This window comes from Phyllostomus discolor, chromosome 7 (assembly GCF_004126475.2).
Source record: "Phyllostomus discolor isolate MPI-MPIP mPhyDis1 chromosome 7, mPhyDis1.pri.v3, whole genome shotgun sequence".
Lineage (NCBI taxonomy): Eukaryota > Metazoa > Chordata > Mammalia > Chiroptera > Phyllostomidae > Phyllostomus > Phyllostomus discolor.
In genome coordinates, this window is record NC_040909.2 from 76,408,729 (window position 1) to 76,428,076 (window position 19,348).

Below are 19,348 nucleotides of genomic sequence, written 5' to 3' on the forward strand. Positions count from 1 at the left end.
CCTCTTCCTTTCACCATTCGCCTCTCTCACCCCCAAGCTCCCTTTCTGCCACTGCAAATGTGAAAGTGCTAGAACCATCCCTCTCCCTCCGCGGGAGCAGCTCCTTTCTGTAACAGTTGTTAAAACCACTTTAGCATCTCATCTGGAAGTAACTGGAAGGGGGTGAGTCGCGAGGGGCGGGAGAAGTTAGAGCTCTTCTTGCACACACCTCCCACAGGGTCCCCACAGAGGCCACACATCCTGGCTTCGAGGGGCCCTGGAGAGGCAGGTGGCTGCTCCTCGCTCCCACAGAGCGTGCAAGTCCAGGAAAGGGAGAGGTGGGGGTGGGTCAGGAGGGCGTCCCAGTCACGTGAGCGCGAAGGGACCTTAATAAAGACCCAGGGCAGGAGCAGCCGCGGAAGCTCTGGGCGCCTGGCTCTGCACACAGAGGCCGAACAGCGCGGGAGCTCCCGGTCGCCGCCTGCCTTCGCCGCCTGGTCTGATGCTGTCTCCGTCCCCAGCTCCAGCAGAAAGTGCTCAGAGAGGCTTCAGCGCTCACTGTCCAGCTAAGTAGGCGGCCTCCTCTGCTCTCCATCTTCAGGCTCCAACTTTGAAGCGCTTTGCCTGCCACCCGGTGCAGGTCCTAGGGAAGCGCAGAGGCCCAGGCTCGAATCTCACCGCAGTCGGAGCCCTGGTCGCCCTGCACGCGTTGTGCCGGATCCATCCAGAAAGGGGCTGCCTGTGTGCGGTGGCTTGTGGAGCCGGGGCAGGAGGCCGGTCGGCTTAGCTCGTTGGGCTCCGCTCTCGAAGGGGAACTTCACACTGGAGAGGTAGACATTTCTAAATCTCATCGCCGAGTCGTCACGCATCCTCCTTTTCCTAGCTACCTTCTTTTTCTTAACCCCTGCTTTTAAATAAAACCAATTTGCAGAGCAGGGTCAGGCGCGAAGGTGGGTGAGCTGCTTGGAAAGCAGCGGTGATGGAGACTACGGGGAGCTGGTTCTTGTAAGTGACTGAGTTTCACGCCCTTCTTTTGACACGCGCTTCTTTCTGGGCAAAGGAAGCAGTGTGTGCGATTGTGGCGTGTGGCCGAAAAAAACTATGAGTTGCGGGTGAACTGTCCATTCTGTCAGGCGCGGGCCACAAATTAGGCACACTTCACAGGAAAAATTGAGTTCTTTTTGGCTTGTGTCTGGGAAAGAGGAGACTTCCTCCAGTGACTGAACCATTCATTCGCATTCGTTCACTGCGCCCTCTGGTCTTACCAATGGGTGTACTTACCAATAACATTTTGTACTTCTTTAAAATAGTCACCTGAATTTCAGAATGGTGCGAGCATTCTGAATGTCTGTGACCTAGAGATAGGGCGCTGGGATAAATATAATGCTTTAGAACACAGAGTAACATGAACCTCTGATTGATATAAAACGTTCTAGGTAATGCCCTTTGCAGGCTGTATGCAATTATAGCCATTTAAAAAGTCTTGTAATTGAGGAATTATTTTCAAGCGTTGACACTTTGGGGCTACTTTTGCCATTTCTTTTTGGTCTCATGCATATTATCTTAGAAACTGTATTGTCTGTTTTGTGGGAACAGCACATTGTGTTCAGTCCTCTGGAGGAAAAGGGGATTAACTGTTTCAAAAATACATGTTTATTCGCTGGCATTATATATAGACAAATCAAACTAGCATATTCCCTTTGTACCTGTTTTACTTTTATTACCAGAAAATTAATATCTGCCTAGATTTTTCACGTTAATTACATTGCATGTCATTATAGCCAAAAGGAGTGGAAGAACCTGTCTTGGAGATTTTCCCAGGGAGATCCTGAGGTCATTCATTATGAAGCATACCACACGGGAGTGGCTCAGAGTGACCACAGTGCTGCTATTCATGGCTACAGCCGTTCCAGCCATGGTAGTTCCTAATGCCACTTTATTGGAAAAACTTTTGGAAAAGTACATGGACGAGGATGGCGAGTGGTGGACCGCCAAGCAAAGAGGGAAAAGGGCCATCACAGACAATGACATGCAGAGTATCTTGGACCTTCATAATAAATTACGAAGTCAGGTGTACCCAACAGCATCAAATATGGAGTACATGGTAAGGAAATTTTTCTAATGATAAGTAGAAAGAAATATTTTTTAATGCTTTCAGCCTACTTAGTTAAATTCCCTCATGCTATTATTTAATGTTTTACCATTTGTCCTGTGTCAAATTTTAAAAAAAAGATTTTCTTTGATAGTATCTTCCTATTCATATTCTTTTATTAGTGTTCACTTTATTCCAAGCACTTTTTGAACTTCGGAGTAGAATTAAATACCTTTAGATGTCAATGCTCATACTAAGTGCTCTAAATTCTACTATTACCAAGAACATTCCAATTTTGAAAATGTGAACAGCTGGTGTATTTGCTTTTAAATGACTTAGTAGAACAATTGCTTTCTGATGCTTAACTAATGGAACCTTCTTATGAATAATGGATCTGAAAATTCAGGGACCAGTAATTTGAAGATTTCAGAATGGCTGGTTATATAAAGTGGAAAGTGGGGAAAAAGTAGGTTTATGGTTGTTCGTATGGAAAATAACACAATAATTAATAAATAATAATACAAGAATAAACTGCATTTTGCATACTCACAACTGTAAATGTACTTCTGCTCCACCCTATATGTATGTATGCATGTATGTGTGTGTGGGCATATACATGTAATTTTTTCAAATGGACCTTTGTTTCTTACAAATTTGTAAATGACATATTGTAAAGGGTGCATTTTTCTGGTGGATTTATGTTGAGTGCTTGGCAATGGCTTTTTTTTCTTCTGGATTTATTTGTGAACTTCAAAATGTGAAAATCAACCTAAGCAAAGGGTTAAATAAAAATGTGACATGTTCTTAATAACCTGTTTACTTTTATAGTAGAATAGCAAGTTTGGGAAATAAATTATTTTTTAAGGTTACTAGCATATGACTCATTAATATACTACTTCATACCCTAAATATTTAGATAATTTTTTAAAAATCTGTTAACACTACTTGTATGAATTAGGAAAGTATTACCAAAGATTGATAAACTGGTGATGGCAAACTTATTTAGTGAATATTGGGAATAACATTTCTTCTTGGATACATTGCAAGGTGCAGTTAATTTCAGTGCATCCTAGTGTTTCTTTTTTTCTGCATTTACATTCTTTCAGATGGGTTCTCTGCTTAGGTGACTTTCATTGAACATGGGAGTTTAAAGTTCGCATTACCCACTACAAAATATGGCATTATATTATATTAATTTTCACTGGAAAAATATTTTACCCTAAAGAAAGCAGGTAGCAATCAGGCTGGCTGGATTTAAATTCTGGCACTGATACCCATTAACTATGTGACTGTGGACAGTTTACTAATTTTTCTCTCCTTTTGTTTCCTCATGTCAATCTAAAATAACATGTGTACTCATCTCTAGGGTTGTGAGGGTTGAATGAGATAACTTGTGTAAAGTTTACCTCATTATCAGGCATATTGTAGAGTCTCATGGAATGTTAATAAGACATATAACTAATTTTATGTCTCCACATACAGTTTAAATAGAGTATCTGAGGAAATTGTTAGCTCTTTTCAAAATTCTGTGCAGGAAATGACATTGGTAATGTCTCATATTTCTGCTTTTGGTCTATTTTAAAGTGTTTACCTAAGGTAAGAAAAATATTCTGTAACTTCATCTGTGAGCTTTCAAACAGAAAGAGCTAATTATGGATGCTTTCCAAGTCAGTCACCATACACTCATTCCACGTGGATAGGTATTCAGTTGCTATTTACTTAAAGTAAGGAAGAACTTAGGAGTTCAAACCCACAAGAAAGAATCTGAGAATATTTATGTGTGTTGTAGTAATATGGAAATAATGGAAGAACAGTTCTGTGACTCGTTTTCATGTCTGACTTCCAAAGAAAATAACTGTCTATTGTCTGATGTCTGGTCTGGACTGTTTATCTGACTTTCTCTTTAGTTTCACTAGTTTCCTTCTATCCTTGAAATGTAGGTTCAGAAAGCGCCAGGGAACTGTGATTTGGCAATGAACTGGGCTGCAGAGCAGTTCAGTGCCCAGCTGTAACACTGGCACACGTTTTCTAGAATGCATATTTAAGGGAAAGTTAAAAGAACAAAAATATTTTATTTAAAATACTGTTGATATGTGTATTACATGGTAACATAAATGCAGATGTTTATCAACCTTGTAAAAACATAATTTATTCAAATAGTTATTTAAAGTGAATTTATTCTGAGAAAAATAAAAAACTGGCTGAAGAGCTATTTCCTGTAAAATATGTTGGCCACTTTTACTCTATATGTCATATTACATTAAAAGTTTCAGTAGCCAGTAACCTTATTTACATTTGGTGCTTATTTTGGTCTATTCTTTGTCCTGAACCTACTGTGTAGGCCAAGGCCTGAAACCTACTGTGAACCAAGCCACAATCACAGTTTTTAACATCACACGTACCTCTACTCTTATATACTCTGGAAAGCCACATCCTCCTTTGAAGAGCTTATAGGTTGATTGTGAAGAAAGAATAGACACATTTGAAAATTTTCAAGTAAGCAAAGAAAACCAATTTGTATCTGTATGAATAATGGCAAGAGAGCACAGAACAATGGAATATTCCTAATGGTCAGAGTTAATCAGTGGGGAAATTATACACACACACACACACACATGCATATGGTATATGTGCGTGAGTATGTATATGTATATGTATATGTAGTTCCTGGAAGATGGTCAGGAACTCAAACTGTGGCAGAGGGTGGAGGGCATATCTCAGGTAGATGATGAGGAACAGACAGATTTGGGGTGGTAGGCTGGTTGTCAAGAATTAGAAGCAGTTAGATTGTGGCAGAATCAGAAAGGGACAAATGAGTTATTGATTATGGAAAGCAGTGATCCTAAGGGGAGGGATTACTTGCATTTCATTTAGGGTACATTAGAAATTGAAGTTTTTAGGTCATCAAATGGAGTATTGCTGAAGAATCAATGGATTTAGAGGAAAAAAATACTATCTTAGGATAGCAGTCAGTTCACCTTTCTTCTGTGCCCCTTAATGGCATGTGAACTCTGACAGTCAGCGACCATTCTGGGCTCTGCTTTACTCATAGGTAAAATTGGTGTGAAGATATAAGCCCCACATGCTAACTGCTGAGCATATTGTCTTTCTCCAAACCTTTCCTTTCCATGGGATTTAAGACCCCATCACTTGGTTCTTTTAGTTTTCTGGTTAATTTGTCAGCATATCCTTGTTTCTTGCTTATTTCTTAAAACTTTGTTCTCTAGGTCTTCTCTCTTGGCTTCTACCTTCCTTCAGGACCTTATCTACTCCTTTGACTATAAATACCATTCATATATTAATGACTATAGAGTCTGTATCTCCATTTAACAATCCTCTATGAGATTCATTTTCATGAGTTCTACTGAAGGGTCATCTCTCTGTAATACTACCCAATAGTTACTGTAAGCTTAAGATGTCTAAGAGGAAAATGAATTACTGTCCTGCCCTTTTCCTCTGCCCCTGCTTGTCATAATACTTCCCTTCACGGATTATCTCTTATCCACACCTACTCAGTCAGTCCCCTCTAAGCAAACAACAACAACAATGACAACAACTACAGCAACCCGGAAAATCAGGCACATCCTCAACTCATGCCTTCTCTCAACCCACTTTCACATAACATACACAGACAAGCATAAACACACAATTACTTGCCAATTCTTGTGGGGAAGCTTCCCCTGCAGGCCCCCCCTGCCAGCTGCCACAAATAAGAATAAGTCTACTAAGACATGATCTGCTTGGGGAGGAAAGGTGGCTGATCTCTGAAAGGAGAAGGGCCAAGAGCCTTTTCCTCAATGGGCTTTTATTGGGTTCAGTTTGTACAGGCATACAGGTAAAGCTTGTCAATCATTGTCAGGCAGTAAGGATCAAACAATAGATGACATACAAAGAACTACAAGTGCTTATTCTGAGTCAGGGTCAGTTAGCGAAAGGGCTATAAAACTTTGGGGAACAAACTCATTTCCTGCTCGGACCATTATCAGAAAATTGAGAGCATTCTTAGCAAAGCAGGTTTCACAGGATTTTATGTATCCTTTCTTAGGCCTGATTGCCCCAAAGAACTCACCTTTTCCAGCACAGGGCTGCACTGCCCTCTGCCATTGTTTCAGGCTTAAGTCAGGCAGGGGAAGTAAGGCAGCCAAGAGATTAGGGGACTTCTACTTGCAGACAGAATGAGGATTCAAGCAATGTCAAAGCCGAGGGGTGAGGGTCCATTACCTCCTTTTTCTATAGTTCCCCAAGTCCTTCCCTGAGGGCTCCCAGTAACTGTGCCAGTTAGGTCACCCCTCCCTTGAAGAATCTTACCTGTCATTGGCTAACCAGTCATGCACTGGGGGCCAGGCAGGGTGAAGTAAAGGGGGTAGAGACAGTGCCCCTGCCAGGGAGATAAGCTTTGTCTCCTTAGTGGCTTATGGTCCCAAGGTCACTCTCTCAACCTTAGCCATGGGGGGAAGCTTCTGAGACCAGGCACAGTGGTTCCCAACAAATTAGATTCTGTCTCACAAATATCTTTTGAATCCATTTATTCTATTTCATCCTAACTTTTGCCCACCCTGAGATTTGTGCCATGGCTCCCATCTAGCAGACCATACCCATCTATTCCTACTTTGTATTTACTTTAGTCCACTTTCCTCACTGTTACTAAATCTTTGTTTTCCCTCAAACAAATCTGTGATGGTTACACAGATGCACAAAACTTGTGTTAGCTCCTTGCTGCTCAGAAGGAAAACCTATGCTGATTGGCTTAGAAAAAGAAGCATGGCCAGTCCACTATGCCCTTATATCAGTGCCCTTGCACATATGTGAAACTGTGTTCACCCTGAACTACTCACTGTTCTTAGAGGTGGTGGTGTTCTTTATGCTCTGTGCCTCCTTGCTCAGTGTCCTCTGTGCCCAGAGTACCTGTGCTTTGTGTCTCCTTCCAAACACTTCCTCAACACTAAGAACAAACGTCTTTATGTAAGACTTTCCCTGATGCACCCATTCCCTTGCCCCACTCCTTCTGTGCTCCTAACGTATTTATTCAAGCCTATTTAGTATTAAAATTTTGTTGCACTTAAATATTTACATGTCTGCTTTCCTTTCCAAGTCTCGTCTCTGAATTCCTAGAAAGGTAAGGATTGTGCCTTATTTATTCTTATAAATATATGCCTGATGCATAGAAGTGTGGCCAGCAGTATCCATCTCGGCTGCTGATGTTCGTCGAAACATGCTAAAAACATACACAGAGACAACCAGGTCCTGTGGGGGTATTGGAACAGCAGGGCCACTCCGCACATGGGGAGTCCCTTGGCTACCCTCTCTCCTGGAGGGCTCTATGGCCACTCCTCACATGGGGAGCGCCCTGTGTCCATACCCAAGCAGATTTTTATTGAGAAAACAGACTTAGTTTGTGGATTCACAGTCTGGCAGAAAAGATTAAAAGATGTAAACAACTTACAAAGGTGGGGACAGGACTCCTGCTGAGATTCTGGGCAAAGTTTGTGGTCTTTTACATATGAAAGAGATACAGGTTTCAAAAGTTTCCTGCCTGTGCTTTTAAATCCAAGTTAATAACATCCTCCAGCAAACAGATCTCACAGGATCTTGCATATTCTATGTCCCAGGCCTGATTACCCCGAGGGTCCGCCATTTCTGGTCTGGGCTGTTTTGCCCCTGCAAGCCTGAGTTAACAGAGAAGACAAAGGCAGCCAGGAGACTTGGGTTTCTCACATCCAAGAGCAAAGACTCAGGCTTTGACAAAGCCAAAGGGGTAGGGGTTGATATCAACCACCCCTTCATTTGCACAGCCCTGTGAGTCTTGTCCCTGTCATTCCTTTGTGAACGTGTCTGTCTTAGATTCATTCTCTATCCAAGACAATTGTTACCCATCATTGACTGCTGTTCAAGCATGAAAAGGAATGAGGCATATGAACAGGCAGAGTTCATGCCAAGGAAATAAATTTTGTGTCCTTCAGTGGCTCCTGGTCCAGAGGTCTTTCATTCAGCCTAAGTCATGGAGGGTTACAGCTTCCTCAGACCAGGCAGGGCAGCCCTCAACATAGAAGAAGTACTCATTAAATATTTGCTGATTACATGTTGTCAAATGCTCAATAAATGTGTTGAATGAAGTGGTGGATGGAACAATAGGTGAGGTTATATAAGAGATAAATATGGGGGACAGGTAAGAAAGAAGAATATAATAAAAGGTCTAAAAGGTAGGATATTACCAACACTAGAGATACTTACAAGGAATTTGGAAACACTAGTGATGAAGGAATGAATGCTACATATAATTCAGAGTTTTTTCTTACTTTTTAAAATATTCATGGTATACTATGAATACTATAGTACTGTAGAGCCACTGAGATAATAGTAAAAATATTCAAATGTCCTGGAATTTAAATAATAAAATGAATTAATGGGTATTTACCTCTTGCTACAGATTTTTAACATAGATGACTAGAATCTAAAATAGTTCACTGTGGTATACAATGTACCTACGTCTAGAAAGTGCTTTAGCAACCAGGACACCTAACTTAAAAATGATACATGGGCCAATTATATGAGCCATTTTCCACTGTTATAACTATTTCTATGAATTTCAGAGAACTGTTGATAGACTGTGAGGGAGGGTGGATGCCTGTGCTTGCTTGCTCTCCCCTCACATATGGGTGTGACTAGGGGAAACCTTGGTGTACATTTGTTCTACATTTCCAAATGCAGAACGAAATATAGCTGGGTACTTCTCCTTTTGCTTGGCAACCGGAGGCTCTGAGCCAACCAGAGGCCCTGAGCCAATCAACCAGTGGTCCTCTTGGCCCATGGTGCTTGTTGATGGCTTGGTTCCAGTTTGTCATATTCCTTCTAAGGCCATGCTTAACACTGGAAATCAAGTTTCTTCTTCTGGGCTTCAGCACAGCAGATAATTCCAGAAACTGAACATGGGACAACCTTGTTTGCTGAACAGGGTAATGCTAATCTGGGTTTTGTCTTATTTCCAACTCACTCTAGCCTGAATCCAAGCCTAAAAAAGTGTTCCTTATCATACAAATTTCTCTATTTACTCTCGTAAATCCATACCTTCTGATGATATTTGTCATTAATAACATATGTTCAGAATAAATGCAGATAATGAAATGATGGTCTCATAACTCATTTAAAGTTCAGTGTTTACACATTTCTTATCTTGCTAAAAGTGACAGGAATTCACTGCAACTAAGGTTTTATTGCAATTTGATTTCTAAAATGATAGTTTTCTCTCTGTATACTGTCACATGCCTGGTAATTTTTTAAAAATTAAAAAATGTCGAAAATATCCACATGTATACATTGCTATCTAATATAATTTACCTGCACTGAAAGATATGTGAAATATCTTCCTGAGTCTAAAGAATATTATCATTATTTAAAATTATTAAGGCTTTTTAAATTCTCTATTTAAAATAGCTTATCTCATTTTCCTAATGTAATTTCATTCTAATAATATTGTTTAAATAAAATAAAGTTATGTTTTAAGTATCTTGGTCTACAGATTTAAAAGTTTACAATACCTTAATTGGAAGAGATAGTTATTTTTACAAGACACTAACACTTCAAATGAATGTATTTTTCCCTTTGAATGTTGCACTGCAGATGACTACCTATAAAAAAAGTGACATTATAGTCCAGTTCTATGGAATTTAGTAATTACCCTGGAGTTGTGGGAGATTAAAAATTGCTCCCAAATGTAAACAGCAAACCTAGGGTCTTAGAAAGGCAAGAAAAAAAAGTAGTTTTAACAGGAGAATGGAACACTCAGAGCCAGAAAAATGCTACAGAATTTTGAAATTGTTACTATTACTTATTCCTTCCAGGCATTAGGAGTTTACCATACTCCAGACGCCAACTAGGGCCTAGTAGTATACAACGAAATACTATTTGTTGCCTGGAATAGTGTGAAAGACTTTGAATCCCCAAACTCAACAAGGGGGCCATGTGGCTGACAAGGGGTGAGAGTTTGAAGTAATGTAAGAAACACTGGCAGGGATTTAAGTGAGGAGGACAGACGTAGATCTCTGTAAAGGTTCACTGAGTGGTAAAATGACGCTTAAGCTATTTAAACAGACGAATAGCATGATCTTATTCAAAATCACTCTGGATTTGTTTAGAACAGACTTTAAGTGATGGAAGATGGGGCAAAGATGTGAATAGGGGGACAGACTATTTCAATAATTCATTTAACACCTGATGGTGGCTAGGATTGGGGCAGTGGCTGTAGGAGTGATGAGAAGTGGCAAGAGGGTGAATACACACCTACCCCTCTTTATAATCGCAACATCAACCTTGGAAAATTCAAGGAGGCCTTGTTTCAGTACTCATGAAATTGACTCAGTCAGCCAGCAGCCCACAGCCTGGGAGTTCCTGGTCTGGTACAAGTCTAAATCCACCTGAACCCCCACTGCATTTTTTGAAAACTGGCAGAAGTTTCCACTCTGGTTTAAATATCAATGGGGGAGATTCTAGATCTTTCAATGTAGATTCCAGAATAGTTAGATAGCTTCCAGAAATCACCCACTTGATAACCCTTTTGCCAACCCAGTTTCAAGGGATCAGAGGAGTTGAAACCAACCTCTGCCTCCCCACTTCTCAGGATAAGGATGCCTGCTGTTTACTCCTGTGACCTTCCCTCCCTTTCCCTCCTAAAAGCTGGTCTGCCTTTACTACCTCATAAGCAACAGAAGATGAGAACGTTAGCCTGAGAAACAGAACAGGGCAGTGGCTGAATTCCTGTTCAGTAATTCCCAAATTCCACTCAAGGTAGGCAAGGCTCAGCTATGATGCTCAGTAGGTTAGTTGTATTAAATACATTTTTTGATAACAGCATTTTCAACTTACAGTGGGTTTATTGGGATGTAAGTAACCTCATCCTAAATCAAGGAGCATCTGTACTCAAAGGAGATGAGTAGGATTGAAAACAGGGGAGTACACACTTAAACCCCCTCCCACTCCCTGACTTCCTGTCAGTGTCTTCCATGGCCAAATGCAACTGGAATCCAGGGCTCAGAGCTCGGTACATAGAGTGAAGCCTTTTGGGACAGAGAGAATAGGGGCTGAGAAATGCTATGTGCGAACAAAGAATATTTAACACAATATTCTTTCTCAGATTTTCAAATAAGGACTTTTGAAAATTATATTTTTAAAACTATCACCTTAGTCATTGTTTAATTGTTGAAGAACACAAAGCTAAGGGATGCCTAAAAAGCTAATTGAGAATGCCATGATTATTAAACCAGCTTTGAGCTTCCTAGCAGCAGGGGAAAACAGGAAACCATATGGCTTACAGTGTTCATGACTGTTTGGAAGCATAACAATTTGTCATTCTTGAAATAGGAATTATTAGTGAAAACAACACAGATTTCTCAATATAGGAACAAATGAGAAGGTCAATATAGCAGTTTTATTAAAAGTATATGAACATATGCATTTTAATGCTTTTTGTATATTAGTCCTTGATTTAAATTAAGGTTACTGTGTTAAATTGTAGGTTTCAGTTTCTGTGTGCCCTTAGATTTTTCTTGTACTAATTTGTCCAAGAGGTTATATATTTGCTAATCCATCCCTTTTTCTTTTGGAAAATTAGACAAGCATTCCTAAGCATAATAAATAAACACAATTAATGCTTCATCTACTCTCAACACCCAAGTTGTTATTATTTTGATATTCAAATGTAAAATATAAACTAATACATAATTAGATACTGTAGGGTTATTTATTTTAAGAGTTTATCTTTCCTTTCATATGTTTTTCTGTGCTTGACTATCATCTCAATCTTGAATCTATCTACAACTAATGGGCTATCAATAAACTAAAATACAGGTGTTCATTCTAATAAATTTTTAAGCCAATGAGTAAAGAACCAATAGATGGTACTTACTCAATTTCCAAAAAACTTCCTTAAATACTGTGGTCTTCTCAAGCATTCAGAACATAGTCTTGAAGACTATTGAATACTCCTATCTTAAATGACAAGAAAAATAATGAGGACATCATGGCCCTGAATTTATGACAAAGTCAACACAAAATATGGCATTTACAAAAATAATCCAAGTTCAGCTTTTCAGGGGGGTCTGTACTTTGGGAATTAAGACCCAGTGCATTAGATACAGATCTGTCTTGTAATTGGTAAGTTTTGTGATTAAGAAGGCTAAGGGAGGGGTTAGATAAATGGGGTGTCATCATTGGAATGACTTCCAAGAGGAGAGAAAATGTCAATAGGACTCTGGTGAAAGGATATAGTTTAAGTAACTAATGAGCTGAGGAGAGAAAGAAAGTTCCTTTAGGCCCTAGGGGAATATCTCTGATGGATTTAGTGGCCAAGAAATATGAATGGACAGGTGCTAGAACCTCATTTCTCAGTGCATGGGCATGCAGTGTACAGTTCCAGCACCTGGTCTTAGAATTGTCATAGCTTGAATTTTGCTGACCTACCAAATCAGAATCTGCATTTTAAAAAGATCTCCTGGTGATTTGTCAACTCTTTAAAGGTCTAGAGAGGCAGCTTGGGGGAGGAGGGTGTGTTGAAGAAGGGTGGGATATAAGGGTCTTAGGTAAGTTATGGCCAGACTCTGCAGGGCCTTGGTGATGAGGTGAGATGGGATAAATTAGCAGACATTCATAGAAATGTAAGAATTGTGTCCAGTAAAGATTGTGACTCTGCTGCCTCACTAGGACAACCTATACTATACCCTGCGTTCAGTCTGTCTGTATAACATTGAAACAGTGGGCTTAACTGAAATCATCTTGTGAGTGTACATATTAAATTTCCATTTAAAGAATTATTTTAATTTTAATACAATGAAGAGGCATTTCTTAAACTTTTAGGTTGCTACATTTTTACGATTTTTAGGCCTTGTTTTAAAGTGGATTTTAAGTGCGATACTGCCACATCTGCCTCACATCTCTAACTTCCAGGAGACGCTAATAAGTGCATAGCCCTAGGTAATACTACTTTCTCAGTACCTGGCAAGTCCTGTCTGCCCAGTAACACAGGTGTCCCCTGTGAAATCTGAGCCTTGTGTATTTTCCCTGTAACAACAAAGGCTGTTAAAAACAGGTGAGGCAGAGTAGTTAAACACCTTAGGTCATTTCTGAGTTGTCAGGAATGTATTGCTGCTGTTTTCCATAGTGCTTTTCATATCAGATGACTTGGTGCACAAAATCATCATGCACCCTGTCAGCATGGTGGACTTATTTCATTGATGTCAGTTTCTTTACAGTTTTATAATACCACAACAGAGAGAAAAGAAGTTGGCTTTAAAGATTTTTTAATGAGGTGTTGTATTTAAAATTTAAATCTGAAATCTCATGAACTGTCAAATATGTTGCTGCCATAAAATAACAAATTGATTCATGAAGGTCAAGTTATTGCTGTTGAGAGGATCACATTGACACTTAGTTTGATTTTTGAATTGAACTTTCTAATTTAAATAGTGATTTAAATCACAACAGTGGTTTGGGAGAGTTTTCATTTTGATATAGAGTGGATAGTTTGCAAACCTATTTTTCCAGAAGTGGTGGCCCAGCAAGAATGATCTTTTAAAGATCGTATTTAGAAAGAGATAACTTTATATGTCTGATTTTGTCCAACTACTTCATGACTTGGCTGAAAATGTCCACCGTTCTATTTAGCTGTGGGGGAAAATCCCCCACATGTAGAAAACTGCTTTATTTCAAAGATTTTTCCACTGGGTCTTTAGAACTAAACTGAAGAGAGGCTTGGTGTTATTTTTTTTACTGAGAATATTTTCTTGTCTTATTCAGTCACATTCCACTATATTTATCAGTTTGGGATAACACTAAAACATTCTCAGATACAGGTGGTTCAGAAATAGTTGAGCTCTGCTCTAAACATGTAACTGGAAGATGTGAAATGTTCTTGGTTTTATAGTCCTGAAAACCACAGAACAGTTTTTGCTTCTTAGTTAATAAGTGCCCTAGTTATCAAAAAAAGACTATTTTGCAGTTTGTATTGTTTTATAAGCAATGTGGGGCATTTAATAAGAGAGTCTAAGTACAAATAATAGAATTTTAAAACTAAAAGAAGTTGAAGAGATTTTTTTCCTGCTTCGTAATGTTACAGATTAGGAAACGAACCAAACTTGACATAATCAATGAGATAAATTTGAAAATATACAATTGTGATAGTAATGGAAAAGGTCTTCCAGGGTATACCATGTATATATTCATAATTTGAACAACTGCAAGTATACTTTTATTTCTGTCTATATAAGAAAAGGAGAGAAAAGTTTATCACTAATGACCTCACCTACAAATGTCAAGAGAACATATAGCCCCAGGCAGGGGACCTTCAACACCATGGAAACAGTTCTGAGCTGCTGTTACTTCCAACAGCTCAGAACTGAAGTAGGCTTGGAGATGTAGGGGGTATTCTGAGTAAAGTGTGCAGATATATATATATATATATATACATTGCAAAAGAAGGATGTTTGTGGAATTCATCTTCTAAAATTTAGTTCAAATAGATAGTTTTTAGAGTAGTTTCTATGATGCTACTTGCAGTTTTCAGTGGTAGGAAGGTAAAACCAAAGCTTTCAGTCTAGATTTGGACTTTCAGAGAAATTGCCTTTTTAACACCACTGTTATTTCATGTTATTACTTTGCCAGAGAGCAGGGCATATTTTAAAAGTCCACATTAAATAGCAAATTATATCATGGGCTAGTGTTGCCACTAATTAGGCTTCCTAATGATATGACGGTCAAAGAGCAATTATTTTTTCAAATTTATCTTAGAAATCCATTAAAATTATATCAATTTTGCAAAAAGGTATAACAAATTAAAACTTTATTTCTATATTATTTAGATATTCTTTCAAATTGTTAGATAATTATATTAATTGCTATTTTCCATTTTTTTAAAAAAGTATATCTTAATTATTTAAAGACATTTTTCTCAGCATGTCTTTGAAAAGACCTATAGTAGTTTCATCCACTTAGGTGGGTTTCCTAGAATCGTAAAAGTCTTGCAATTCTATATTTCCTTACTTATAATGACATTTAAATTATGGAATTATATGAGAGTTTCCATTCAGTACATTATTTCTGTGAGCATTTAAACATGTCAGAGCATGCCAGGCAATTTTCTATTAAAATTTCTTTATTCATTTATATATTTTTTTTCATTGGTGAATCTAACTATAAAATAAGCTATTTAACAACCTCACTGTCATAGTCTTTTTGTTAGACTACTTACATGGTATCTTCACTATAAAGTGCTTCCCAGTAACTTTTTGGAATAATTGATGCTTGTTATCTTTTCCCATACCATCCCATTGGGATGGTTTATGTATGAAGTCTTAATTACATGAATGTGCATCAAACACATAATCTCACAAAACTGTACTCCATGTAGTTTAATACAGTCTAAAATGATAATGATTAAAAAGCACTTTTACCATTAGCTGTTGTGTGAATTAATGTTGATTTTTATTTGAAAATGGTCCACCTTTTACTTTAGTTTTCATTAATATTTTTGAAGCATAAATTATAAGAAAACGTTCATCTTTAGATAAATCCTTAGTGACTAATTAACATTGGCTTTCAACTCTTATTTAATGCACTATAATAATTTTGAAGCTATAAAGATTAAACAGTTCTCAAGACATGAATTTTCAAATGATGTAAATTTGGAAACAGCTGTAAATTTACCGTAGTCAAGGAGATGTATTTGAAAATACTTAATCATTTTTAAGAGAGAAAACTATTGCCATGTCAAAGAGAAAGAAAGGTTAATATTACTAATGACTGTTTTTGCCTAGTGCACAGTACTGTTTTTTATTGAGTTTATTGGGGTACAGATTTCAAGTATACAACTCAATAAAACATCACTTCCACACTGCATCGTGCATGCATTGCCCCAAGCACAGTACTGGTTTTGCCTAATGTATTGATAAACCAGCAATATGGGGGAGGGGCAAAACAATGAGACTGTTTTTTGGAGGGTGGGCCCCTTGTAGTATAGGCTTCCCCTAATAGGTGAGTGTTCTAGGAATCCATCTGTATCAGTGTACCAGCTGGTGCTTTGTGAGAGGCTGCATTCAGCTTCAGTGAATTTTTTTGGAAGATTCTTTTAATGCATTTGTCCATTTCATGATGGATGATTCATGAGTGCATCTGCCCACACTACACTTAGTGTTCAACAGTTTTTGACCAAACATGGCATATCCCCAATGCCCCATACTGATATCACCTAATATCACCCTCAGAGAGACTTATTTTTGTTCCCCTGAATGAAAAAAAAATCCTTAAAGGGAAAAGTTTGCCAGTGTGGAAGAGGTAAAACAAAAAATGGCAGGAGCACTAAAGGCATCAAAATCTATGAGTTTAAAAACTGTTTTGAGCAGTGGAAAAAACATCTGGATAGGTGTATTGCATCAGATGGAGAGGAAGTTTAAAAGTGTAAGAATATGAGTTAATACACACTTTTTATTAAGTAAATTCTATTTTTACTTCAGTCCCTCTTCATATTAACTCTCTTTCAAACAACATTGTTGAGTGATTTCCAGCCTTCACTGATTGTCTGTTGTTAATTAAAATAATATAGCAGGTATTCTGGTAGGAATCAGAATTGTATATACTCATTGATACTTTCCAAAGTATAGCAGTCAGTGGAATTGTCTGTACATTTCTAGATAACTACACAATTTACAATTTCAATAAGTGTCATATTTTAGTACTAAAATTACTATATAGTTCTAGGTTTACTTTTGAAAGTTCTTTGGTAACATTTAAGTGTTCTTATACACACTCACACACACACACACACACACGCGCACACACAAATGATAGAGCCTCCATGTGGAACTGGCTTAAAAATATCATTGGAGACAGAATGTCAATCTCTTTCTAACTGTTTATTTCAGTAATAAAACTTCATTGAATGCTTTACTGTGCTCTAAGAAGGAACATCTTAGGACATAGGTGGAAAATAGAGTATTTTTTCTTTCTATACACTTTAAGTATCCTTCTTAAGAAGAAATAGTAATTTTAACTGTGGTTTGGCTTTAAATTACTGCAGGGTGAATAGTTCAGAGTGGATAAACAGAAGCCCTTCAGGGCATCTTGATTTAATTTACGAACCTGAATTTAAATAGAAATGTATAGAGACTAACCTACATTTAAATGGGATTGGTATGAATTACTAGTGGTCTTAAAACCTGAAATATAATGTTGTAGCATAAAATATACATTCCATGCAGTTACATTATGGTGATATTTTTTCTAGGACAGTTATACTTTTAGTACATTTTTTGAAAGAAACTTCTTGATTTCTAGTCTTAAAATTGACCTACACACCAATACTTAGACTTTAAGTAGATAGTTACTTTTAAAATTGTCACTAATGTATATTTATTAAATATTGATAGTAAATTCTAGTTGTAGTCTTCTCTGCCTCAGTGCTTCCATTAATGTATGTCCCTGTTTTAGCCTTATTATAGTTCATTTGATGTATTTCCTTCCTTATTTCTAGTGGATTAGATACAAAACTCGTCATGCCATAAAAACAACTTATGCACAGTATATAATTACTGAATTTCAGTCCTCAAAGAGGCCTGAGTTATCTGCTATTGCAATTGATACATTTTATAAGTAAGAAAACTTAGCCTAAAGGATTTCAATAATGTTTTAGATTTTATTTTAATTTCTATACAGCAGATATGTAAATGCATTTTTGAAATATAACATGTTTTGTGAATTTGGGACTGGCTGAATGTATATCCTCTCCAAAATGGATCCATCTTCAACTTCATAGGAAAAACTGACATCTAAATTTGTAGAATCATGTGCAGAAAAGAGTAAAGTGACTTTGAGTTTGGGTCTTAAGTTCTCTTCCCAGGGCTCAGCTGGGTGGTTCTTACTGGTTCTTTCATGTATTTGCAGTGAGCTGGACCTGCACACTACAGGTCTCATGCCTGGGCTGGGAAAACACACAAGGAACTCCTCCTGCATCTCTCTGTGTTTCTCCACATGATCTTTCCAGAAACTTCCACAGGGCAGCCAGGCTCCTAATTTTTTGGCTTAGTTTTGCCAAGATGTGTGTCTTAAAAGAGGAAGAACCAGATAAATGGAGGCTGTATTTCCTAATCCAGCCTGAGAAGCCTCTCAGTGTCACTCTATTCATTACAAGGGAGTCACTGTCCAGCTCAAGTTGAAAGGAAGGGGAGGTGATTTAACTCCTTTTGTGCTTTAAGATCATCACAGTGCTTTCAAGGCATTTTCAACAAGATTTTATTTATTTATTTCTAGAGAAAGGAAGGGAGGGAGAAAAACATCAATGTGTGGTGGTCTTTATCATGCCCCCTGCTGTGGACCTGGCCCATCACCCAGGCATGTGCCCTGACTAGGAATCGAACCAGCAAACCTTTGGTTCACAAGCCTGCACTCAATCCACTGAGCCACATCAGCCAGGACTCAAGGCATTTTTTTAAGCCATCTAAGAACTGTTTTTCTTCTTGTTTTTGGCTACTCTTTGAATATGGAGTTGCTAGATTAGAAACCTATGGATAAGTATAGTTTCACTGTACCTATAACCGTAGTACTATGCAAGAACCTGATTTCCAAGATTGAATACAAGAATTTGTTTGTCTCTTAATGACAGACTACTTTTCAGAAAAATTTACCTGGAAACCTGCTTGCTTTTTTGAGGGGTGACTCTCTCTCCAGCTTAGTGGATACAAAAGGAAATCACCATCTTGCTCATTTTCTGGGATTTTATAGCCAAATTCTTGTTTTTCTTACTTAATTTCTTTGGGTAATAATGACAGCAACTTGAATTATATCTTTGTATTACTACATAAAGTATTTAATTATATATAATGAATTTAAGAAATAATATGCCCATGTTTGGAAAATAAAGGACTGTTTATATCACAAAACCTTCATCTTGAATATTTGATATTAATTCAAAGTAAAATTAAAGCTTTTATGACTATCCACATTTTGCTGTTCTTAATTTCTTAATTACATGTAAATATATATTTTTGTATTTTGCTAGATAATAAGGATGTACCATAATAAGAATATACTTATTCTAATTTTTGGCTTTAAAAACATGAAGTTATATATTTCAGATTCACAATTGAATGAGTAGGAATGTTCATTTACAAAAATGTATATGAAGGAATGAAGAAACTTCCCTTCCACACACATTCTTTGTTTTTCTCCCAAAGGTCTTTTCCTTTCAGCTTAGTCATCATTAGGCTTCTGCCATCTTCTAAAAGTGAAAGTCAGGAAACA

At 37.8% G+C, this 19,348-nt stretch overlaps 1 protein-coding gene across 3 annotated transcripts in view; it reads left to right on the top strand.

Moving 5' to 3' along the window:
- Positions 1–336: 336 nt before the first annotated feature.
- CRISPLD1 (cysteine rich secretory protein LCCL domain containing 1) overlaps positions 337–19,348 on the top strand; it is a 39,988-nt gene continuing 20,976 nt past the window's right edge. The window contains exons 1-2 of one of the 3 annotated variants that reach the window (XM_028518279.2): positions 337–809; positions 1,761–2,083. In XM_028518279.2, coding sequence (XP_028374080.1) covers positions 1,823–2,083 — 261 coding nt within the window. In that variant the 5' untranslated portion in view covers positions 337–809; positions 1,761–1,822. The other 2 variants (XM_036031035.1, XM_036031034.1) reach the window with 2 other exon arrangements.